Raw genomic sequence first — 25,578 nt, 5'->3', positions numbered from 1 at the left:
ATTTTGTGGAATGCTTAAGATAATGACTCTGAGCTCAAATTAGGATTTAGGAGAGAATATTACTATATACCAGTGCAGACAAACACAAGCTGATTTGGAACTCTTCATTAAGATAGCACTATTTATACACTTAGCTGCCTCTGTGATTTCATGGTAGAGCTGCTCACCTCATATGCAAAACCACACCATATGACTGTGGCATCAGTTAATTAATCAAAATGACAGAGGGTCTCATGATCACACGACAGAGGTTCTGTCATAAGAAGTTATGACAGCAGTGCTTGTGATACGGCCATACTGGACCCATTTGTGACTGAACTGGAAACCAGCTATTTTCTATACTCAATGGAATTCTGATTTATGATGTGCTTGAAATTACTGTGGATTTCTATTAAAGACAAACACTTGGCAGTAAGGTACCATACTTACCTGTAATTTAGTTATGTAACAGTAGTATCCTCCATAGACCCCACATCCTTTGGGGTTTTTTGTTTTTCAGATATGCAACTTTCAGAGCCAACTTGGCATTTTTTAAGAGTTTGGCCTTTTTCCTGAGGCCCGAAGCAAACCTCAAGCCATGAAGGAACAGGGAATTTACACAGGCCTGCACAGACTCAATCAGCAGTTTCCTTTCCACTGACATCCACAGGAAGCCAGCACGTATGGAAAGATGGGGGCATACAGACATCAACAATTACAGATAGGCCACTTTTCCCACATTTGGAAATGAACGGCTCAAGGCTACCTATTTAGTCAGTGTCTTTAATGCATGGGAAACCTCTACTAGCTGGCAGATCTTCTCTTTGAAAAGTTTATTCATTTATTCTATTACTCAGCATGTGCAATGGTAAAGATGCAAGATGGCAAAAAAGGGCCAAAGAAAATTACATTTTTAGTGAAGGTGTAATGTTCAAAGGTGGTAAGAACATGTCTAGTTGGTAAGTGTACCACTTCAAAATACGTTTCCTGCCTCAAATGTTTAAAATATACTCATAGACCCAGCCACTAAAATAAAGTTGGAAGGATGACACACAAGCTCATACTGACTCATACATCCACTTAACTTACACGTTCTGAAGATGATATAATCACCTCTAAAAAGAGGAAAATTATGTTCCAAGACTGCAGCCCTCTCATTAATTCAATACTTGTGCATTTGTAGCCTGTTTATAGAGACTTATTTCTGACTTGGTCTTTAGAAACACACCCCCTGGAATCAACTGTTCCAGCTGAGGATTGCTTACAGTACAAAAATTACGGACTCAGAGTCTATCTAGAAAAAGAAACTGCAAATTTAGGGGACTGAGATACAAAGAGGTGACATACCCTTCCTCAATTGTAACAGAATTCATGATGATGCAGTTTGTTATCTTAACTTTGTCTCTTATGGTACACATGCTGCCAATGATGGAGTGTTTAATGGATGTCTTCTCCCCAACTTGTGTGGATGACCCAATGATGCTGTCCGATCCAACCTAGGGAAGAAAAGAATGGAAACTGGCAAAAGTACCCTGAGCTCTCCGATATGTGTTCTTCATACACCTCTTCCAAACAGCACGTCTCAAGCACTTATCAACAAAGTGTACACTGCTCTACCATTACAGATCCTTGGCAGAGGAAAGACCTAGAAATATGGGGTCCATCCCATAGGCAGACAGTTGGACACTCTCCCCAAGGTCCATTAGCTTGGCAAAACTCCATTAGCTGGTCTGGCTTTGTAGGCCTCATGCAGTAACATAAGCACAGTAAGAATAGTCCTGCTGGTACTCACTGGTTTCACTAAGATTTGACAAGTGAGACCTGTGAAAAGGAGGCTTGAAGCTGGTATTCAACCAAAATGCTTTAGCAAGAAGCAGAGCTACCACGAACTGCCATTAGGGAACAACAGACTGCAGTGTCTAACTTTGGAGTAAGACAGAATTTTTACCAAACATTTTTAAAGACAGAGACTGAAAGGCAGTATCCCATGGGTAAGCCTACGAGGAGACTCTGGGCTCTGTCACCTACATTGTAATTCCACACTTCAGAACTCAGCTTCACTTCCAACAGTGGGACTCAATTTTAGAAAGGCAGTTCTTGAAGCAGAGGGCATGCACACTGTATTCAAAGAGCAGAGCCAGGGAAAGGGAACACTTACCATGCCTCTGTCAGTGACCTGTGCAGACCCATGAACCAGTGGCTCTTCCAGACCCAGATTAAGCAACAGCTTGGGAACCTGGATGGAAAAATGTACGTCACAAGTTAACGTGACAGTGCTGTACCCATATGTTACATAAACAGCTCAAAGATGCCTTTGGTTTCCATCGCACTAGTGCATCTACCATAAACATTTCAACTTAAAGGAAAACGAAGGTTCCTGCATTTTAAATCTGCAACCAGATATGTGTGATTTATCATCTTCCCCTTTTGTAAAGGAGACAGGTATACTTCCACTGCAATGCACTGCATGCCTCCTCTCAACTCAGCTTCCCACCTGTGGAGAAGCAGCAAGCAGGCTGACTCCAGCTGAACAGTGACATCCGTTACCTTACTACAATGTCCAGCATCTGCCATTTCAAATGCAGCTCAACGTGTTTTACACCATTCAGTAATGCAAGGGGGGAAGCAAGTAATATCAAATATAAACCAGTAAACTGGCATGAAAAGATGACTATGTTCAGCCCACTCAATAAGGTAGCATGCTGAGGTACAGGCAACAAAAAAGTATTTCAGATGTTTAAGGAGAAAGAAACTAAAGTTGATCAAGTGGCTATTCCAGATGGTGGAAAGCTGCAGGAGAAAAGGCTCTTGACAGAGAGAAGGCAGGTGTTAGATAAGCAGACAAATCAGCGATGGTAATAGAGAGAGACACGACCCATGAGGTAGCCAAGAACAAACCCACGGAGAGCAATTCCAAACTGGCTCCTGAAAAGAAAGGGTAGCCAGCATTGTAGGAGGATGCGGTATCACTCCATCATTCCTCCCTTTCTGGGTGAAAGAGCAGCCCGAGGCATTCTGCATCTCCTGGCGTCAGGCTGGGTCCAAGGTCACACACCACAGAAGAGGCGATGACAGCACAGATTTCAGGGGAGGTGGGAGTCTCGCAGCAATGCACAGACACAGTGCTGTATAGATTTATTTGTAGGGGTGATGCAATGTATGATGCATCTTGGTAGGACAGAGATGTGTGTCGAAGAAACACGGGGGATACAGACAGCGGCAGAGTGATGCATGAGCACTAAGGTCTGTGACACAGCAAGTCATATGCCTGAGTGCAAGGCAACATGTGCTGGGGCTGGTGTGGAGCTCCACACACGCTGTCGGCCAGGCAGGATGTATGCACTGACTGTCCATCTGGGAGGTCAACTGGAGTCTCAGCATAGTGACTGTGTAACTGGGTTTGCCTGAGGGAAGGAAGCGGCACTCATTAAGTCTCTTTTCTCTACCCCGGCACCTATTTTTAAAAAACTCTTAGGAAAGTTTATCTTTGAGATCTCTACTGCTATGCTAATTTTGGCTACTACAAGGGAGCTGCCATACAGTAGATTGGGTAAAATGACTTCCTGAGAAAGCTGGGACAACAGAGCTGATGGCTAGGGAGTGAACCTCAAGAAGCAGATCCCACAGATCTGAAGAAGTTGGGATCGGGTCAGAAAAAAATATCTCAACATCTCAAATGAGATGATACTTGCAAGAAATTCTCTGGATATTCATAATATGACCAGCCCATTTCCCTTCCAGCATGCAAGGATGGAAAAATAGTGCTGTTTTTCATAGAATAAGAATTTTCACATCTAACACTTCATTCAGATAAGTGAGATGAGCTCAGATGAGCTATCATTTCAGGCTGCCTATTGTCCCCAGTAGAAATTTCCACATCTGTAGCTCCTTACGTCTTGAAGATGGCCCTTCCCACTAGATTTGTGGGTTGTTTTTTGTTGTTTTTTTTTTTTTTTAAAAAAAAACAAGAGTAGGTTAGATCCTTTAGTCCAAGGTGCAGACACTACTGAAAACCACCAGCTTACCAAAACACAAACTAGGCCAGTCCACCTGGATGATGCTGGCTTGGTGAATGGATGTTGTCCTCACCTGACATGTAGCTGGGCAGCCACAGCAGATAGATCCAAGAGAGGAACATACACCAAAGCATACCTACAGCATAAGTTGAGAAGATTCCTACTATCCAGTGTTGCTCCGTGGGAGGGGAAAGAAACGAAGAAAGGCTTTTACCCTCCTCAGTGGAAAGGTGGTGTTGTGAAATAAAGAAAGCATTTCACTGGCCAGAGCAAAGCCCTTATTAGAATCAGTCAATGGCAGTGCAGCCTGAGGGGTGACCCAAGAAAGCTACCAGCTCAAGCATTTTGCTCTGAAAAGGAAGGTTAGATAAGGGGCAGGAGTCAGAGGGAGTGCCTGGGTCAAGGGAAGGTTTAAGATGTGTTTGCTTTTAATTCATCTTACAAAGAAACTATTTCCTGCTATTGAAGATAACTCCCTCCTGAACCCACCTGCCCACACACAGGCTGCTGGCATCCAGAAACCCAGCTGGAAGTGAAATGATGTCAGGAAGGTGTTTCCTCACCAGAAGGGCAATGGGTTAGGATGCCATTCCTTCCCACAGCTACTGGACTGGACTGCTACTGCTCCATGAGTCTGTCCTCTTGGACAGCAAAGTTATAGGTTGTGGCTTTGTAGCCAGGGAATCAGAATCTGGTCTATGAAGACCAAGATAAGAGCAAAACAAGACACCAAAAGTCTCCCTTAGAGACCAACAAAACAGGTAAAACCCCTTGATAAAATTAAATGTGTGTCTTTTATGAGGATTAGCAAGAGAAACAAAATGCAGTGGCACTGAAAAAAGGAACTCCTTTCTCACAGCCCCTCATTAAGCTCCATTTTATGTTTTACCTCCACATAGTTTCCTTAGAAATTTTACCAATCTGGAAAAGTTAAAAATTCAAAGAAAATCCTTTCCAACATTGAAGGCCCCAATGTGATTTCAAAATACTAATTCTATGTACCACCCAGGAGCAAACACATTTCCTGAACTGACCAAAATGTAGAATATTTAGCTTAAAAAAAAAAAAAGAGAAAACCAACACAAAAAAACCCACATGGAGTCTGACTGGCTCAACTCAATAACTTTTTACTGAAGCGGCTGCTGCCAAATGTACACGCACACTTCCCCTAGCAAGCGGCATTCTCCTTTAACCCTTTGGGCACACTTGTTCCTGATATTCTTGGGGAAAGTTGTCCCTTTCTGAAGCAGTGCTGCCTCCCTCCTCTCTTCCTCATGTCCCTAACTGCAAAGCAAATAACGTTTTTTCTATGGTCCTCTACAGGCACCAAGGAGAAAGAGCTCCAGTGTGTGAACTCACTCTGCCATGCTGCAATTCTAATTTGCATAAATTCATCCATTCATTTTATTAAAAAGAAATCAACTCAATCTGAGAGCAAAGGCAAGACAGTGACCAATTCCAGGATCCCCAATACAACTTTATTGCTCTCCCAGCCCCAGTTCCAGAAAACTTGAGTCTTTCCCTACTGCACTCCCTATCTGTCTTTCAAAATTAGAGGAAACTTTTCACTTCTGATAGCAAAAAAGTTCATCACTAGCAGAGTGAAGTGAGAACTTGTACATTGCATCAGCCAGCGTAGGAAAAAAAACCCAACACCCCCCCGCCAAACATATTAAAAGCTTGTAATCATCAGCTCATAAGCTAGTACAGGATTTCTCTAATCCTCCTCTGTGATCTTTTATTTTATGAATTCTCAGTAGCGTGAAAGTAAAAGCTATGACACATCAACATTTCACCTCTGTGTTTACCTGGAGTGCCACTATAGTGAAACCTGTCCATAAAATAATTCTTTCATAATGAAAAGCATTAGGCAAATTGAATATATAGGTAGTTTAAGTCTTCCTGCAAAACTTTAATAAACTTTGTCATTATCACTTAGATAAACATCTGTTAGGAAGAGTCCAGTCAGAACTGATCTTGCTTTTAGGACATGGAGGACATTGATTAGATGATCTATCAAAGCTACTTCCAGCCTCATTTTCCATGCTTCTTGGCTCTTTGGCTGCAGGTCTTGTCACCCAAAAAACCCAGAAGAATGTGTGGGGTGGGGGTTTTCTTCGCTAAATCAAAGCTATGGAATAAATTAGTGACAGAACTGCTTCCTGGCTTCATGTCCTTATCCAGCAACCATTAGGGTGATGTGCCTAGATAACATGGCACTGGTTCAATTCCCACACACTCCTTAGTTGTATTTCTGGGAGCCACTCCTGGAGGCTAAAATGTCCCATAAACTACTGCTGTATTTCCACGTGGCAGCTCTGTATTTTTCTCACCTGTCGGTTAGCTTCAATATACAACCCAAGAGTATTCACTCGGTAGCACAGTCCCTCTTTCATTATGTGGACGTAGCAGCGCACTTTTCCTTCATGGAGAGATTCATTCATATCTCCTCTATGATCATTCCAACAAGAGTTATCTGGAGCAGGTTTCAGCAAGCTATTATCTTCCTTTATAAAGCTATAAATGTCTGGAGAACACACACATGCATGAAGTTAGACAGGATTTAATGAAATACTTTCTGAAGAGGGATACTATTAAAATACTGTTTGTGAAGGGAAATCTTTTCCTCACATCTTCTGAATGGCTAGATACTTAGCAATCATTAACAGATTTTATCACATGTAGTAAGTGCTTATTTTTATTCTGCAGGTGGGAACCAAGGCATCGGGACAGATGCAATGTTTTGCCCAAGGTCACACAAGGAGACAGCAGAAATACTAAAACTAAATTCCAAGATCTGAGATTCTGTCCAGTTCCCAGTGCAGGGAGGTTAAGGCTTAGTCTGTTGCTCTATGCAATTTTAGGAACTCCCTCCTAAAATAAAATATTCAAAAGTGCATTTACCTGTACTGTATTCCACAAGAAAAAATATAAAGCCCCTAGCTGATTTGCTCTTGATTTACACCAAAATAAGGAAGGACAAAAATATTTATATAATACACAGTAGTGTTTGAAAAAGAAATCCACTATAATCTTTGCTATCATGAAGTATAAGAGGAAAAAAAATAATCCCTGAACTAGTGGTTCAGGCTAATTCTTTACTCTGCCCAGTAATTCAGCTGTAGTAAACAGGCTTTAAAACCTTCATTAGATCTTTGATGCTTTTACTGACCTAGGGATGCTTGTTCTTTTTTCTTCTGGTCCTCTTCTTTTTTGTCTAGTCCTTGCTGCAATGATATAGGAGAAGAGAACTGTTTCCTAACCAGGTGTGGAATCAGTTCACTCCGGAGAGATGTGATTGTCCTGGGGAAGAAGCAGCACACATGAAGTCCACGAACGCTAAAACTTACATGTCTTCATCTTCTTTGCATAATGTTATGAGACATTCTGGACATTTTTCATGAGAACAAATAAAAATGTCAGGTACTTCAAGATACCTGGCATTAAGAAAATGTCCACTAGTCACATGCTTCCTTAACAGATTACGACATAAGGAAGATTCAAAATGAGGAAGAAGCTTCACCTTCAGAACAAATTCTGCTATATTTTAACAGAGATGCCTATCATTTAATATAGCATCACCCTGCAATTTGTGCTTGTGTACAGATAGAATGCAGAACAGTAGCAACATCCTAATGACAACTGAAATCCACTTTATGTGTCTTAAAAAATGGCATCAACTGAGAGGAAAAGAGAGTAAAGTGCCTATGGAGAAAAAACCAAAGAGGCTCCTTTTCCATGTGACAAAGAAAATGGGAATGGTCAAGGATATGTGAAATATCTGATTCTTAAAATATTTATGACATAGACATTAATGATGTCCTCCTGCTCACATGAAACATCAAGAATGTTTTAAAGACTCAGTTCTTTAACCAAGAAAAATCAGTACATTTTAATAAGTTTACGTCCCAAGAGTTTCACACTCTTTAGGTGCCCCAATCCAAAATACATCAGGCAACAGAAAGCTTCCAAAGGCTTCAGCTGGCAATACACCCATCTTCCCTGCGAACAGATTTCAACTTTTATTATATTTGTTTTGACACCCCCAATAGGAGGAGGCAGAGAAATCACAAGGGGTTTGTGATAAAGCAGGGACTTGACCCCAAGGCACTTATGCCTCAAACAAGGACCCTGAGCAATAAATTATTTTTACACTTGCATTGATTTATATATTACAATGAATCAAGAAAAAACCCTCCCCAACAGACGAATATGTACGATACAATGGGATTATAACCCTGGTAATTTAATTTTGACTATTAGAAGATAATTTTATTTTTCAATGAAGTATTTGGAAAGAAACCCCAAATCAATAGTTTTTGAAGTTGGAGTGTGTGAGATGCAGTCTTAAAAGAGCTTTATTGTTGTTGTTTCATTATTTTAACAATCTGCATTTAGTTACTGAATTGTGGATTATTTAAAATAGTGCTTGGGAAAATCATGCGGAAAATGAACTCAAACTTGGCATGTATAAGAGGAAGTGCTAAACTTCAGAGGAACGATTGGGAGAACTAACACAGAGAACTTGGCTACAGGAACTCAACAAATGATAACCTGCAAAGAAAGAGGAGTTACTTAGAATGGAAGACAGCAAAAACTAGGTTAAATTAAAAAAGGGAAGTACTAGAATGAGTATCCTGAAAGTGATTTTGGTTGGCAAAATCTCTAGCAAAGGGGGATCTTAAACAGTTCAAACTTTAAGAAACACACAGCTCATAACCCACCCAGGCTCCTGTTCAGGTCAATGACAGAGAACAGGAAAAGGACCAAAAGAGTCTTTCTTTTCTCTAACTTTGATGGGAAGATTCAGTTGCGATCACCAGTGCAGGCCTATGAACAAATACAGTGTTTTCCTTTTTCTTGACAAACTTCTCCTTCAGTCCTCAACTGTAGGTTGTGTCATATCCTCCGTCTTGCAGTGGGATGATCTAACCCATCCCAGATCTGAAATTCCACTTTTATTTTTCATTACAGACAAGGAAAACGCTCTAGTCTTCAGTCTCTTCTTCTTGAAGATAGGTTTATAGTCACCTTCAGAGATCTGTATTTCAGGAACTAATGAAGCAAAACACTTCATTCTTTAATCACCAAATCTCTCCCTGCTAACCACTTACAGGCGTGCTCTGCCACGGCCGTCCTGGCCCCGCACTCCAACACACGTGTGGCTGTGCAGATGGGCACTTTACTAGCTTAAAATGTTTGCCCACAGCTGTGCCATTCAGCAATGATTTCCTGCTTGGGTTTTATACTCCATCCAAAACCGACAATCCTGTGTTTCCCTCAGAGGCTGGCCATGGCATTTATAAGATACATTACCTATAAAATATCCAAGTATTTGGCAGTCTTAAATAGCCTGATGCAGAGGACAACACAACGTGGTAGGAAAGGAAAGCAGTGGAAAGGGGGAAAGACAGAGTTTTGCCTGGTTTTCGACAGTTTACTCTTTCTTGGCCAAACTCCTGAAGCTTCCCTGCAATTCTCTGAAGTGCCAGCCACATTGCTTCGGCAAAGGTGGAGTAAATCTCCGGGTCATCCATAAGATGTGGCTCGGAAACACACCCTCCTTACTGGAAAAGGAAGACCAGGAAGGTTTGCCTTTGCTTGCTGTTTAAGCAGAATTTATATATGACATTAAAGGAGTTTGCCTTTGGAAAGTATTGGAAAATATGCAGTAAGGCACTCAGTGACAACATTTTTTGTGACAGATCTTGCAAATGTGGATATACGAAGTGATGGCATGAGAATATTACCTGACTGTCAACAGAGGGGGAAACCAAACATCTGGCTGGCACTAGGAAAGGCATTTAAATCAATGGAGGAATAGGACTGAAAAACTTCATCATGAGAGAAAAAAATAGCACAAGTTTGGAAGACCCAGCTAGCCTGTAACCTAGATTCAGGAGAAAACAAACCAAAAAGGTTCCTGGTCTAGTGTGTTAAAAATTCTTACAATCAAATCCTGAACTACCCGTGCCTATATTAAGAAGAAATAAGTGTAAGTCTCTATGCTGAAGAATGTATTTTTTTATTCTCTTCAGGTTTTAAAACTTGGCATCACCCTGGTTTCTAAGCTTGTTGTTTTCTTTAGCACCAAGAAGCAAGAATTAAATACCCACTGAGATCAGCTTAAGGAAAAATCTACTATGACCAGGAGAAAGTAAGTGGGAAGGTAGACAGAAGCAGAGGAGGGGACACACACAAAATTTTGGCAGAAAGGCAGTTCTAAGCCAAATCAGAGCAACCATGCTCTGACACCTCACAGGAAATTCCAGATGGTAGAGAGGATAAAAATGAACCTGCTTTTGAGAAACATTTGCCAAAATAAACATGCTTTCATAAATTCCAGCTCAGGTGACGAGACTTTTTCATGATCTTTCATTCCCCAAAATTTTATTTTTGAAGTGACATCTGTCTGTTTTCACCTTGACAGAAAGTAGTAGGTTTTCAAATAAACAGCCAAAGATTGAGAGTGCCGTCAAATTGTTTCTTGTAAAGGAAAGTGGGACTAATCCCTGGAGCACCTTATGTGGCTTCAGTCCCATGAGAACAACAGGGGATGGCAGCAATTTTGAAAGGGGTTGATTCAGATCATATCTTAAGCATATAAAAATTAGAATTATATCTGGGATAGAATCCTCCATTCACACAGTGGGTCACAGCAAAGGGAGTGTTGGCAAGAGACAGTGCATATGTGGGGGAAGTGAAGACAACAGGGCAGTTGAAATTCATGGCGTGTATGCAAGAAACAGCTGAGAATTCAAGAGAAGATAAAATTTAAAAAAACAAAGGTAACCCCTGGAAAAGTCTATATTAAATGTACCTAATAGCTCATAGCGCACCTCAGTCATTTGCACTCAGCTCTAAAGACTGTAGACTCAGACCTAAGTGTTATAAACCTAGGATATTCAAGGTTGATTTTATTTAAAGCCTAAAACCTTAAGATACAAAAATTGATACTCGGTCAAACAATTGTAACTTTACCAAATACTAACAACATCAGAGAGGAATCAGTACCATGCCCTTAGAATCCCTTTATCCTTGGACCCTGTGCACTATGACATCTTCCCAGTGTTCCTGGGATTTTTGTGTGACAGCAAGGGCACAGATAAGGTTTGGCTGAATTAAAATTTTTACTTGTGAAGAACATTAGGTGAAAATACCCTAGATCTTTAAACACAGCTATGCAGAAGTTTTCAGTGAGTTTTAACCATAGATTAAATTAGAAGTGTCTATGATATTGCAGAATTGAGTTTGTATCTATGTATATTATATCCTGTTATATTGTATGATATTACATTACATACATTACAGCCCACAGAGGGCCAACTTTTACTTGTTGCTGAAATGTAACTGCCTCTGGGATGAAGGGAAGCTTATTGAAACTTTAGTAAGAAATGAAGAACAATGGAGCCAACTGAAACACAAGAAGAGTTTTGGGGAAAAAAACAAATGTTGACCACCTAAACTTAAAAAAAATATATACTTTACAATTACGCTTCAATGTACTGTGATTTCTGCTCTTAGACATACGTATTGCTGGAGACTCTGTCTTTCATATAAGCCAGAAAATAATGGTTCTAACCAATGCTGGTAAAGAAAAGATGTTATCAAATATTTTATAATATCAGAAGAGTCTATTCAAGTCTAAGTTTAGGTGAACTTGCAAGAGTCTAGGTACTGGGAGGTGCTGTTTGGCTTGACCCACAGCAGGAATAGGAGCATCCATACCTTTTATTTCCTGCAGCTAGTTCTCACTAACTTCAGACACCCTGAACGCAACAGTCAGCTCCATTTACCAGCTGTCATTCATTTTAATTTTCCATGTTTAACGTTAAACACCATAAAATGGTATTAATATTAGCATTTTAATATCCTCCCTATTTTATTAATCTGTGATGAAGCATGAAATCTACCATTGCTCTCAGCACCCACCTGTGAAATTTGCCATTACTCTCCATGGGCTAGTTGCAGGGGGTCTCCCTTGCTATCGTTACTAGCACAATCGGCTACATTTACAGGTGCAGACAGTATTCGTGATTCCCCACTACAAACAAACAGATTATTAGCCCTTTTATACCTACTTTTGCCTTTTTTTTTCCCAACAGGCTAGTGTTGGCTCTTGTATGACTATGCAAGCATACAGTGGGTTGGGTTCTGATCTTAGCTCCATGGCCTTCAACAGAGATTCTTCAGATTACATCAAAAGGAGAACATGAGGCTGTATTTCAGACTGGTGCTCATAATTAATGTTAGAAATGTATACATAAATACAACAAAACAAATCCTAAGGCACTTATAGTTTTGGCCAAAAAGAGGTTGCATGTTTATACAGAACAAAAGGATGTAAGAAAAAGGGAGGGAGAAGTAAAAAAAAAAAAAGGGTGTGTTGGAAGAAAGAGAGAAGTTAATTCTGAACCCTGTAGGTACATAGTTCATGGTTCTCATCGCTTAAAGGATAAAGCCAAATAACATTTAAAAATTCCATGTAAGCTGGGAGCTCTCTTGTTGAATCTCAACGTTATTTTCTCCTGATCCTTTGATGGAGATTAAAAATTTCCATGTGAATACAAAGAAAGAAACAACAGTTACCCTGAGATTTTTTCCCCAAGCATTTAATGCTCCAAACTAGAGCAGCCAGCCACCATTCCCATCTCCTCCCCCCTCCTTAAAGAAAAAAAAAAAGTCAACTCACTTTGAAGAAAAGACAAAACAGGGTCAGGGCAAGGGGGATTAGGGAAATGATATTTATATCATGGACCAAATTAAAATGTCAATGCAAGAGGCAGGCAAACAGCCCTTGCCACATATATACACCAGGCATGTTTCCTCAAGGAAACAGGAAAGAGATTTGAAAAGAGTTAATGCAGTCCTGAGTTAATACCACCTGCCTCATACTCAACACCACTTAAAAGACAGTGTTTGGGTCCATTTCCCACAATGTGGTTTTAACAAGCACAATGGAAAAAGCAATTACAGGCCTTTTCCCCTTCTTCTCACTGATTCACTGCTAAAAATGCTGGAATTTCTGAGACATGCTAAGAATGTGGAGAAAGCACACAAAGACTACGTACAAAAGGAAAAAATATCAAATGATAAATTTATAGGGTGTGCCACATCCCTGCAGAAGGCTAATTCTGCTCTTATATCTTGCAATAATCTTTTTGCCTTTGTTTGGTGTACCCAAGACCAATTATAACAAAGGAAAACTCTAAAGTAACCAGGCAAGCCAAACTACCAGGCAATTACTTGTGCCTAATTCAATAACCTGCAACACCAGTCGTAGCATCAAACAGATGTTACTTCTTGCTACATTCTATTTACCCTGTTCTACTCTCAAAATTTCTATCACAAAAAGAGTGAATACATTTCTCGTTCCCCACCATTTCATATTAATTACTTATTTATCAGTGTCTCTTATTATTTTTGGAGCTAAAAGTCTATGAGGAAGGCAAAGACACTTTGAGAAATGTTCTACTAACAGGTAATTCCACATGACTGCATTCGTGCTTCATTTGTCTTTCCATACTATTTTCTAACCAAAAACTTCAAGTCCGAGAGTAACCTACTCCCAGTGTTCATGAGAGCGTCCATGACAGCATTTCAAAAGCCATTGCAGAGCAAGCCGGTACAACTGCACGGGTTTGCTTTGCTGGCTCAAGTTTATTAAAGACTTCCCAAAGCTGCAGAATCACCACCTAAACCTCTGCGTTCTGGATGATAGAGGGAGAGCAGAAGACGACACGCAAGTGACAGTCATAGACGCCATAATGCAGAGAGGATACAGATCAAAGTACGGAAAGGATGGTATGGATGCAAACCACATAAAAAGCTGTTCTCAAGTTCCACCAAGTCTGGATGCACTTAAAGGAGCAGGGATCTAACTTCAACTTCTGCCAAAAAACCCTTTGGGAAACAAGGCAGCTTTCTGAAAAATTGACCGCAGAAATTAAAACTCCTCGTTACATACTCAAATCCTTTGAAAGTGTGTGCGCACTCAGTTCAGGTCATCTAAGTAACCTTAACTCTGCCCACTCGCCAAACAGCCAGGAATGCCCCACAGCTCCCGACTAATACAGCTTTTGCACGGGAATGCCAGCAACTTGAGACATTTTTAGAACTTCTCTCTGACCAAAAGTCTCTGAGGCTGTTGGAGGCCACCCAGGGTGTTTGGCAGGTTGTATGCGCTGCTGAGGAATGGATCTCATTCATTCCCAGACAGCATCCCATTCTTCTAAAACAAGCGCACCTGCACCGAATATGATTCCTTGCCAGAACTCATCTTTCCCCATTCCCCACCTCCGCCTTTGCAGCCATCTGTGTCTGAGTTACCAATTCGTTTCTAAATGCCTTTGAAATTAGTCTCATTTTCTGAAAAGTGCATTGTGATAATATGCCTGAACACATGCATATGATGCATTCGATAAAGTTGATGTGTATCCACAAAGCTGATGAACTACATAAATTTTACGTGCACAAGTACATGTTTAGATAGATAGATTTAAATGTTTCAGACTTGTCTGTATAAAACATGTCAAAAAATGTAGACATGGCTGTAGCTTCACATGGACAAGCTCTTTCACCCTGCTCCACTGAGGCTTCATTAAAGGCACTGTAGATGTCTGCATCACTTTGCTCTGTTTCTCCATGCAGATACCCTGCTTGGTGGTCTGCAATCAAATGGACCCATTCTCAGTTTGACTTAACAACATGCCATTCCAGATAAACTGGAAGCTCTAGTGTGTAATTCAGTCCTGGTTCCACCCATACAAGTCCCATTTCTACATCTTTCTCCCCAGCAATCACTCTACCTTAACTAATTCCTATCCTCACTATTACTTACTAATCCTTGCTCCACACCCCTCCCTGTAGGGCAGCTCTTCTGTTCTCCCTCCTGTAGCATTTTCAACATGTTTCACTGTCCTGTGAGAAGACTAAATTTCTTTTTTGTGACTTCACCCTTTCTTGACAAACTTTAAGATGAAGCTTTTTGGCCATCTCCCTTCACAAGCCTACTTTTATTCATAGTGTTCTTTCCAGGTGGTATTCATCCAGAAAGGTTTGGTGTGAATGCTATGTGGGCTACAGTTCATATCTGTGTCTTTGGTTTAGGGCAATGTCACTCCTCTTTCACTAAAGAGCACCCAGCATTTCTCATAGGCTGTCCTGGGCCTGTTTAAAATGTTACACTCCCCTTTATTATTTTTTCACTTTAAGTGAAGCGAGTTGTAGTTGCTCCACTTTGATTCAAGACTGTTCTCAGAATAGCCCTTACCTCATACTGTAGCTTCTTAAAATGGAACTTAAAATGTTGCTATCTATTGATGACTCACTGACTTAATGAAGATACCTCTTAGCTGCTCTATTCAGACATGTGTGTTTATCATCATTAGTAGCATTTATTCTCCCTTCTGCATACAGGAAGTTAAAAGCCTCCCATCACAGTAATTCAATGCAATAATAAAGTCAGCAACAGTGCCATAGAATCTTTATTATTCTTCCTGTTTCATTTCACTGGCTAAGGCACAATGAAATTTGACGTTGAACTAACATCTAGAGTACAAAAAACTATGAAAAGTAGAATAGTAGGGAAACAATTACTATTTTCTCTCCCAAAAATTCAACTCATGAGTAAAAAGGGGACTTTCAGCATTTCAGAAGAATTGGTCAGTGACTGAAGTGGCGTGGAAGAGAAGAGATTTAGAAGCAAACCAGAGAGGGGAAGAAAGTAAAACACTGTGAAACTTCCAAGAATTTTTAAGATAATCTTGGGGAGAAATTCAGATCATCTGAACAGAAGAGGCACTAGAAGAGAACTGTTCTCCATCGCAAGAGAACTATGCCGTGATATCACATACAAGGATTGTATCCTCACAGGGAAAAGTCCAGTAAAATAAGATAGTAATTTCACCCCAAGCATTATCTTACATGCGAGTAGTGCTGTGTGGAACAAAATGTACTATATCGATGAAAGAATGTTTAGGATGACACTGTCCAAGTGGCAATGATTTAAGGAACAAAAAAGGAAAAAGCATACATAAATGGATAAAAGAATCATCATTCCTCCTTGGTTCAAAATCCACATCGCATATGAAGACAAAAGTCAGTTTGCCTGAAGGCTACCCAAGGAAACTGCAACTGCATGAAACAGTGGAAAATAATAGTTAACAATTTTTAATGTTTATTATCAGATCAGAGCAAGCCCTGCTGAGGCCACCAAGAGGGCCAGGAGCACATGACGCAGGAGGAGAAGCTGGGGGAGCTGGGTTTGTTCAGCCTGGAGAAGAGAAGGCTGTAGGGGGATCTGATTACAGTTTTCCAGTACTAAAAGTGAAGCGATATGGGAGACAGCCTGACTTTTCCAAAAGGTACACAGTAAAAGGGCAAGAGGCAACAGACGCAAGCTGCAAAAGGGAAATTCCAGTTGGGACATAAAGAAAACAACTTTTCAGTGAGTGGTACAGCCCCGGGACAAGGCCCAGCCGCCATCCTTGTTGATTTTCAAAACTCAAGTGCAAAAAAAAAAAACAACAAAAGAAGCCCCTGAGCAACACAAAAGACAAAAGTTAGTCCTACTTTGAACAGAAGGTTGGACTAGAGACTGCTAGAGGTCCCTCCCCAACCTAAATTTTTCTATGACTATAATATTTGCATTGACATTTGAATTACCTTTTTAATGTCCTCCCTACATTCACATTTCATAGGGAATCAAAATGGTCATTATCTGGTGCTGTAAATCACAGTTGAGACATGTTAACATTTTAACATGCACAGAATACTGTGCTGTGACCAAGCATGATTCCAGTATCTCAGGCACATGGCCACTATGGCATGTTGTGGTCTCATAAAGAAAGATTTGCAGTTATTCATGAAGTTAATCAGCTCCAGTTCAGCACATCCAGAGATACATTTGCTCCCAGGTAGTCTGCTAACAGGAAAGGGAATTTTCTTACAGAATGGATTTGCTGAAAATGATAATTTGTTTAAATCTAGTTTGGATGATTAGCATTTTTTCTCCGGAGGTTTTCAGGAGTAAGGTTGATAAGTACCATGGAAAAAATGATAATGGTACTCTGGAGGAGGGGGACAGCAACAAATTTCAAGTCTTGGCATTTCTAGTATGGAGCAGAGAAAGCTCCAACGGCTGGATATGTTTGACAAGGAAAGGAAATGGGAAAGATAAATTGCCATTTCACATTCTAATAGATTAAATGCACTAAGGAGGAGCTTGGGGTGGTTGGTTGGGGTTCCCCCCACTCCCCCCCTTTTTCTTTTCCTTGTTTGGAAAGCTACAATCTATTTGCCCCATCTTCACACAGTATACTTCCTGTAGGAGCTATTTGTTTATTTACCCATTTTAATAACAAGGAAAGTATTCATTATAAAATCTCTCTTTACAGCAAAGGAGAAACCTTCCAGCCACACGGCTGACACATGTTAACTCGCAGGTATTCACAGAGCAGGTTCTGTTTTAAGCCATCTTTCAGGCAGCCACACAAAGACCACCAAAGCTGGGTGTTCAGCTCTGCCAGACCTCCCCCAGCCAGCAGCCCTTGCCAGGAAACACAGGTGACAGCCTGAATGATAAAAAGGCATTTAGAAGGGAAAAAGAAAAAATGCACTGGTTTAGTCTGGGCAGCACCTTAATATAAACCTGCAGGGGCCTTTGCGTACAGCAAAGCACACAGCCATCCAAGCAGCAGCTTCAGAGCCAGTCCACTCGCACCTCCAGTTTTCAAAGACCTCATACTGCCCCTGCCTTTTATCGGGGAGGAGGGTGGCTCTGCTGCAGCTCTTCTCATGGCCACAGATCTCAGAATACAGAGCACTGAGACATCAAACCTTCCTCTCCCCTCCTAGTGCTGGCTGAGCGGAGGCTTTCTGGACAGAGCAGAGGGGAGCTAAGAAAAGAAGCTTGCTCTGGGATTGTAGCTGAAGCAGTTTGGAAAGGCAGAGCGCTATGACCTCACACAATTTGCTCTTATTTATTTCAGCAGTTAAAAAAAAAAACAAACCTGTTTAACTTTGCAAACAAATCATACCGACTTTGGCTATAAAGCTGACTGCAAATTTGCTCAGTTCAGAGAAGAGTTTCTCTGCTGGCAAATTCTGGCAGGCAGCTCTCCAGCCGGTGCTGGAAGAACTGCAGGAGAGCTGATTTGTTTCCTTAACTCCAGCTCAGCTTCTCGCAGGGTACACCCCAAGAGGAGGGCTCCCCTAGGGAAGTAGATTTTCCCTGGTGGCAAGCAAGACGTTAGCACTCAGCGTTCCCAGGACACAAGGCACTGTGAATGCTTACTCAGACCTTTTGAAGTGACCACAGTGCTGCCGTTTATCATTCTTGCCTTTCCAGTACCCACACATCATTCCTCCTGGCCACAGAGCTGCCCAGCTCCCAGGTGACCGTATAATGGAAATGGTGGCTTTTCCTACACCCAACAATCTAGGAGTACTAGCTTCAGGACAAAATGGTGATTTGCAAAACACATTACTAAACACAATATTTTATCTTGCTTTTAGAAGAAAAAGAGGGGGGAAAAGTGTAAGGACACCACAAAGGTATGTAAAATGTTCTAACATATAAGACGACAATGTGTGCTGTCAACTTTGTTTTAGACATACAGACTCAGTGTTTTGAAATGAAGTCCAAAGATATCCTTATGTTAGGAAATGCAATTGCCACTCTGGTGCATAACAGAGAAGCCATAACATCCGAGCAAACACACAGTGGCATCTGCCTTCAGAAAAATCAAGACGACTGGCTTTCAGAGGTGGTGCAACTGGGATGCATATAGATAAATTGCCAGGTATTTCCTATTGTAAGTTTCTGTCTTCACCTGTTTGTAAACTTTGCCAGAGTTTAACTGTTTTGGCTGAAATTACCCTTGCCAGGTGTTTGCCTCAAGCTGGTTTTTTTTGGATAGCTTCATCAAAAATGTCTCAGCTATTTCCAAGAACAAAATTATGGAAAAATACTTTGTTTTGTCCATGTTAAAAATATTTCAACTGCTCCATGCTTGCAGTTGGGCACAAGGTTGTCTTTTCATCGGGGCGTTACATTTGTAAACATAAGAAGTGCCCATACTACATCAAGTTAAGTCTGAAAAAACACTGATTGCTCATGCTTGGAAGAGACCTGGTTTGCTAAAATTTTTTTGAGTCCTATGTTGGGCATGTTCCTTTCTCTTTCTGCAAGGTAACTGGACTGCTCATGCACTACTCTGCAGAATAATAGAGTATGCTCTAGGGCAAGGTTACAAAGGCCGAGCTGGATATTCTTTGAAGTTTAGAGCGTCCCACCTCCTTCTGGTGGCTGACCTGAAAGGTGATAAATCTATGTTGATAACAGCTAATCCATTAGCAAGAGTCGTAGTAGCCTCCTTGATTAATTCTAAGTGCATCACATACAAATATATATACACACACTTAAAAGAACATCAGGGTAACAGTTTGGGCACTCAAATTAAGAAAAGCTAGAACCATGATGCTTATACAACCTTAATTAAGACCTTGTGTGTACACATTATGACACAATCCTTAAAAACACACTCACCTACTTCTCCTCTCTCCCCAGTCTCGATCTCTTCTTCACCCAATGTAAAGATGGACTATGCCCTGGGGATGAATCAAGGTTGTGTAATGAGGCAGAATAATGCCTGCCTCATTTGTTAGAACATGTGTGTTAAATGTACAAAGCAGAGGGCTGCGAGAGGAGAAAACAACTGCTAATATTTAAGGCAAATGAATGATGCCTGAAGAACTGATTTTTAATTTTTTAAAAAAATTCCCTTCTGTCAGAGGAGTTTACAGATGCTGCAGAATGGAGACCATAAATCTAATTTCTGCAGGTTGCCACTGATTTTGTGCCTTTGTTTTGATCAGTGTCACCCTGTGACAGCTATCATCAATGGAAAAGATTTTTTCAACATTAAGAGCTCTCTGTATAACATTAAGGATTGAAAAATGGCATACTTAAGACACAGATGCTTCAAACTTCAGCTCTTGTATGCCTTAGTTTCCTCCTTTCAGAATGGGGAAGACCCCTACTTCACTAATTTGGGTGCTGGAAAGACAGTTAATGCAGTGTGTGCAGAGCATTATAGTATCAGTGATGAGCACAAAGAATCCAGAAGGAAAGTATGTACTTTATCTTCAGAACAGGGTTTAAACAGTGAACAGCAAGTAAGGCTGGTGGCCTTCACCTGAACAGCAGAAGCTACATACAATATTGAACAGTGTCTCCTTCGGTGAGCATTTCAGGCAACTAATGAAGCAGTGGCCACAGAGGGGAAAAAAAACATGGAGTCATGTCACTGGAGAATGTACCATAACATGTGACACATACGGTAGCAAAGGTTGTACAAGGAGCCTCAGCTGTGGCACTTCCTCACTGCCAAGTGCTTAATTTTGCAAAGTTAGTATTTTTAAGTGTAGCTTTATGCGTGCCCAACCTGTAACCAAGGTTTGATTAGCATATTCATGACAAGCTCTCCACTGACAAAATTTGACAAAAGTGATTATTGGGAGGTAACTTAAGTAGGACCACAGACTGCTTTTTCTTTAGGCAGCCTTGATCTGGCTTCAGATTTTCTGATCTACTTCAATGAGAAGTGAAAATGGCAGTCTCCACATGTCTACAGTTTCAGCTGTGAGCACGGTGAAATCCTTACACATACAACAAATACTGTCATCTGTACCTGCACAGCTGACTGTGGGCACAATACCATTCATACATACATATACTATAAATGAATATTACATACTTTTAAGCATATACACAGGATATACAGACACACACACACACACCCCTTCAACACTTACATTTCCAAAACAAGTTTGAATTTTCCACGTTAAAACTTTACAGGGGAAGGGGTTGCTTTATATCTATCTCCCTCCTCGCCCACCCCCAAATGAGGTATCTTATTTTACCAGGCTAGAGCTTTAGAAATATTCTGGAAAAACAGAACAAACTATCATAAAATTTCACTTCGATCACATTTCTTTGGCTAGCAACTTTGCTGGGTTTGTTAGCAAGCAAACTGTCAGCATACAGTAAAGAAATATCAGTGCATGCCCATGCAACACGCTGGGCTCACAAACCACAGGCCTAGATCCTGCCCTCGCTACCGATGAGGTTCACAGGGGAAAGGGAATAAGGAGTCTCTTCTTCCATCTGCCCTGAATGCAGCAGCGAGGCAGGATTCCAACCTAGCACTCAGGAGAGTGCCAAAAAAGGGACTGGCTACTGTGCTGGCTGCCACCCCAGGGCCCCAGGGGTGTGAGGCCCGCCAGCTGTGGGGTGGAGCCGTGCCCCCAGCCAGCTACAGCCTTTGCTTCTGTCTAGCCTGCTGGCTCAGCTCGTATAATGATCATTTGAAGAAAAGCAATATTGTGCAGTTCATCATGCGATGCAGGTGTTCACTTTCAACTATCCCTGCCCTGCACTGGCAGAGCAGCTCCTGCAGCACACAGGGTCAGCACTTGCCTGTCTTCCCCATGCCACAAAGCACAGCACCTGTAAGATCCTCAGGTTAGCTTTATTCTGAAAAAGGAAATGTTTAGGAAAGAAAAGCTCTCGTCTGAATACTGGGAGATGAGATTTTTAACTGACCTCCCTCCATGCAAAGATGTGATACAATTTGGTAGACTCAGTGTATACCTGCCAAACCAAGACCAACCTCAGCAACTCTAACTTTGTTTTTTCCCCAGGTTCCTTTCTGCATCAACTAAGGTCTCTGCAGAAAAAAAACAAGCCAGGGGACAGTTATAATCAGCAGAAAATTCAGCCCAAACAAGCTGCTGCTTTTTCACATTGAGGTCACAGTCCCTGTTCAGACAGGATGAATCCGTTTGGTAGCAGGGTATGGTCTGTGACTTCTTGTGCATCTAGTGGGAACAGACCCAGAAATTGTCAGCACTGGCTACCCACTGTGGATGCAGGGATGAAGACATCTGACCCAGGGCGCTCTGCCTGAGTGCTACTACTGGCACCCCTGGGCAGAGGCTAACAGTGCACTAGAGCCGTTTAAGGAGCACTCAGATAGTTAACCTGCCCCAGTGACGCAGGACTGTGAAGAGAGGGAAGGTGTAAAGTTCAGCCACAGGGAATAACAAACTGCTAGGGGCAAGAATGGCTTCAGCTGTTCCCCAAGTCACTGTGGAACAGTGAGCATTTGACCTTGGTAAATTTGGACAGGGTAGGACTGTCATACCCTTGAAGACTCAATTTCACTAAGGTGCAGTGTTGAACTAGTGGATGAGAGGTAGACGGAGATGGGGATTTTAACTGCCAAAATGCATTTTTTCCTCCTACGAGTGGAAAGAGAAAGCAGTTTCATCACCCCACCCCCCCCCCCCCCCCCCCCCAAAAAAAATCCCCAGGTTTAAACAACATTAGGAACGTGAATTTTTTTTTGTCTGGACATACATATTTGAGGGGGTTTTCATAAACAGACCATTTCCTCTGACTTTTATTCAAAGCAGTAGTGATCTCTGCTATTTAAAACTCAAGAATTTGTTTGGTTTGTTAAAGTGCAATAAAACTTCAGGCAGGAGAATCTACTATTCAGTCCTTTAAAAATAGTTCATAAAAATGTATTAAAGGATGACAAACTGAGTTACAGACTACCAGACAGTATTTCGACCTCTCCTAACAGCCCCCTTAGTAGAATCTCACTGCTGCCAAACATACCCTGCCAAACAATCCCACCCAGAAGAGGAAACAAGCACACAGGAAAACTAAGGGACCTGTCTAGTACCACAAAGTAAGACAGTGGCGAACTGATGATAAAACCTTGATATCACAACTCCATTTGGCAGCTGAACAATGAATTCAGCCTTCTTCCAGAGGTATCACGTAACAAAGGTGTCCGAAATCCTAAAGCAAGACTTATATACTTAGACAAAACCAAGGTTTAGCCATTTCACATTCTCTTTTACCTGTTTTCATATTAGTTGCTAGTGACTTTGGACTTTACATACAATGCATATATTAATCTTATGAAAGTGGAGGAATGCAATTTACCCTTACAGCTGCAGCTATATACAAACCACATTCATCAGAGTTAACTCATCACAGCAGTTAATGGCTCACTCTTGACCACCTTCCTCCTAGGGTAAACCTTAAACTCAGACAGGAGTCATCTTTCCGTGGGCACACAGCACTTGGGGAGAGCTTGTTCTTGACACATCTTTGCAGCTAAGCTGGGACTACGCTGGGCTTTTATCCCATTTGAAGCAACAGATCCCACATACATAACCACATTAGTTTTCATGTAATTCTTTGACCTGGAAGTAATCATAATTTTCCTCTGCAAAAGAGTGATCTATAGCCAGTTATAGGATCTGAATTTTTTACTGCTGGGCAGCATCTTTTCTGCTTTTGAATGTAAAAATAAAATTTAAAAATGTAAATGCTTCACTGAGCTACAAACAATGAAAAAAGGTGTTCTGCCTGCCATCAAACCCTGCTGTTAAAATATTAACACAATGTAAATATTGTAATATTGAGGAAGTACACTGTGTCAGTACTTCCTGGCACTGTACAAGAGCTTCACTGTTCACTTCAGTCCCTGCTGTTAGTTTTAAACACACACAGCTTAAACAAGGCATCTGAGCTTCTCCAGTCCTGGTGCGGAACTGCAGAGAGGCAAAATCTTACTGTAGGTTCTCTCTAGACTAAAAACCAAAGCATTAGAAGGAATCCTTAAACCCAAACAATTATGTATATGTCAGTAATTCTGAGGCAAAAATATTCCACAGGGTCTTTCGGAAGACCTGTCATATTGCTGCCAAACATGGAAAGATCTTTGGGTATGCACTGTCCTCCCCTTCCTCAGAGAAGAAAAACAAGCTGCAAATGCCTACCAATGCCAGGAGCCTGAAAGCCCAAGTTATTCCTCATGGCAAAAGTCCCATTACCCAGATTTGCCAGTGAGGCACATTACTTGCAACTGACTCTCTCTTTTGATTGACTGAATAAGCAGCATGTGTGTAATAAAGAGAATGAAGCAGCTACCTGCCATTAGTAAGCATTTCTTAAGACTTAATAGCAACATCTGGCTGTCTAGCTGCTGTAATTATGTATTTGTCATGGAAGTTTCACAGAAAAGAAGCACAGCTTCATAAAATAGTGAAGACAGATAACGACCTCTCCATAGAAAAGAAAAACCCAACTGGTCATACTTGCAAAAAGTCAGTAGACTTGTCCTAGGGAGACCTGGAGGCAACCGGAAGAGTTCAGAACAGGATTTCACTCTGCTGGCTTTAGTTAATACAAGGTAAAATCCTGCCAAAAATCCAGAAAGCCAAAGATCTCACCAGTTTCAATGGAAATAGCATAAAGCCTTGAAACCTGAAGTTACCACTATTTACACTTAGAGGCCTCACTGTGTTACACACTGTGGCATGTCTGACAGAGACTGTCCTTGTCCCACAGACCTAATGATCTAAATTCAAAAGAGCACAAAATACCAGGGAAAAAGAACTGAATGTGTTAAATGTGTAATATTCCGGAAACGCCTAATCCCAGCAAAACTAGATGGCTAGGATTTCAAGAAATGAGTCCTGCACATTGTATTATGATGAAAGAAAGGGGTAAACACTGCTTCATGCTACCACAGGAAATACATCAAGTCCAAACTGTCACCAACTTTCTAAAATACACTGAATAAATGGCTTATTTCAGATTTAAAGCATCTGCTACTCCTGAAGCTCTCTCACCCATCAGACATATTCCCATACAGAAATAGGTACTAACATTACTTGTACAATGTCACCATGTGCCAGTCAAAGTATTGGGTAAGCTTTATTCTTATGCATGGTAAGAAATTGCCCTGGGGATTAACACACATTTTCCACTTAATTTTAACTCGCAGAACCTTATTCTGGAAGAGCTCCTTCAAGCATGTATCCAACTGCATCACCAGGTTTGTATATGGTCAAGACTACCACAAATCCCCCACCTCCCAACATTTTTTCACATCAGTTTATGTGCTAAGGAAAAGCACTATGAACACAACACTTAGCCCCTTTATCTTTCATCTTAAAAGGGCAGAAAAACTCAAGAACTCAGTGAGCATTCAATACATGTAATGGGCATAAGCGCACTACAAGAAGTCTAGGATCAGGACATCATTCCAAAACTGAACTACTTACTGTGAGGGGGGGTTGTTCATTTGTTTGTTTTTTAAAAATAAACAAGGTTTTTTTGGTCTGTTTCATGAAATATTATAGCTAAGATCCTTCTCCACTGCCATAAATGGATGTTTTTCTTACTCTCAGTGGGTGGTCTCAGAGTTTTGACAGAGGAACATCACAAGCTAAAAACATAGGATGCTACAGAGCTAGCCCACCTGCAGTGGTGGTGGATGTGAAGGGGGAGAGAAAAGGTGATTGCAAAGGCCAAAACAGACTGTGGTGGGGGAAATCAAAGGTCAGAAATGTATTCACAGCCCTAACAATGGGGGAGCCCTGGTGAAATGAGCAGCCAAAAAGCACAGACACATTAGGAAAACAAGGCAGAGAAGAGGCAAAAATTTTAACTTTCACTTATGCTGTTATTGGATTTTTTTTTTAAAGGTCTGAA

At 41.1% G+C, this 25,578-nt stretch overlaps 1 protein-coding gene across 2 annotated transcripts in view; it reads right to left on the bottom strand.

The window, feature by feature from the left end:
* The window catches only part of EIF2B3 (eukaryotic translation initiation factor 2B subunit gamma), a 104,724-nt gene that overhangs the window by 24,297 nt on the left and 54,849 nt on the right, over positions 1-25,578 (bottom strand). For both annotated transcript variants that reach the window (XM_064455232.1, XM_064455233.1), the window contains 4 exons: positions 7,168-7,298; positions 6,329-6,522; positions 2,138-2,215; positions 1,327-1,475 (listed from right to left, as the gene is read on the bottom strand). In XM_064455232.1, coding sequence (XP_064311302.1) covers positions 1,327-1,475; positions 2,138-2,215; positions 6,329-6,522; positions 7,168-7,298 — 552 coding nt within the window. The remainder of the gene's footprint in view (positions 1-1,326; positions 1,476-2,137; positions 2,216-6,328; positions 6,523-7,167; positions 7,299-25,578) is intronic.

This window comes from Phalacrocorax carbo, chromosome 6, assembly GCF_963921805.1.
Source record: "Phalacrocorax carbo chromosome 6, bPhaCar2.1, whole genome shotgun sequence".
Lineage (NCBI taxonomy): Eukaryota > Metazoa > Chordata > Aves > Suliformes > Phalacrocoracidae > Phalacrocorax > Phalacrocorax carbo.
This window is presented reverse-complemented; position numbering and strand designations above follow the sequence as displayed.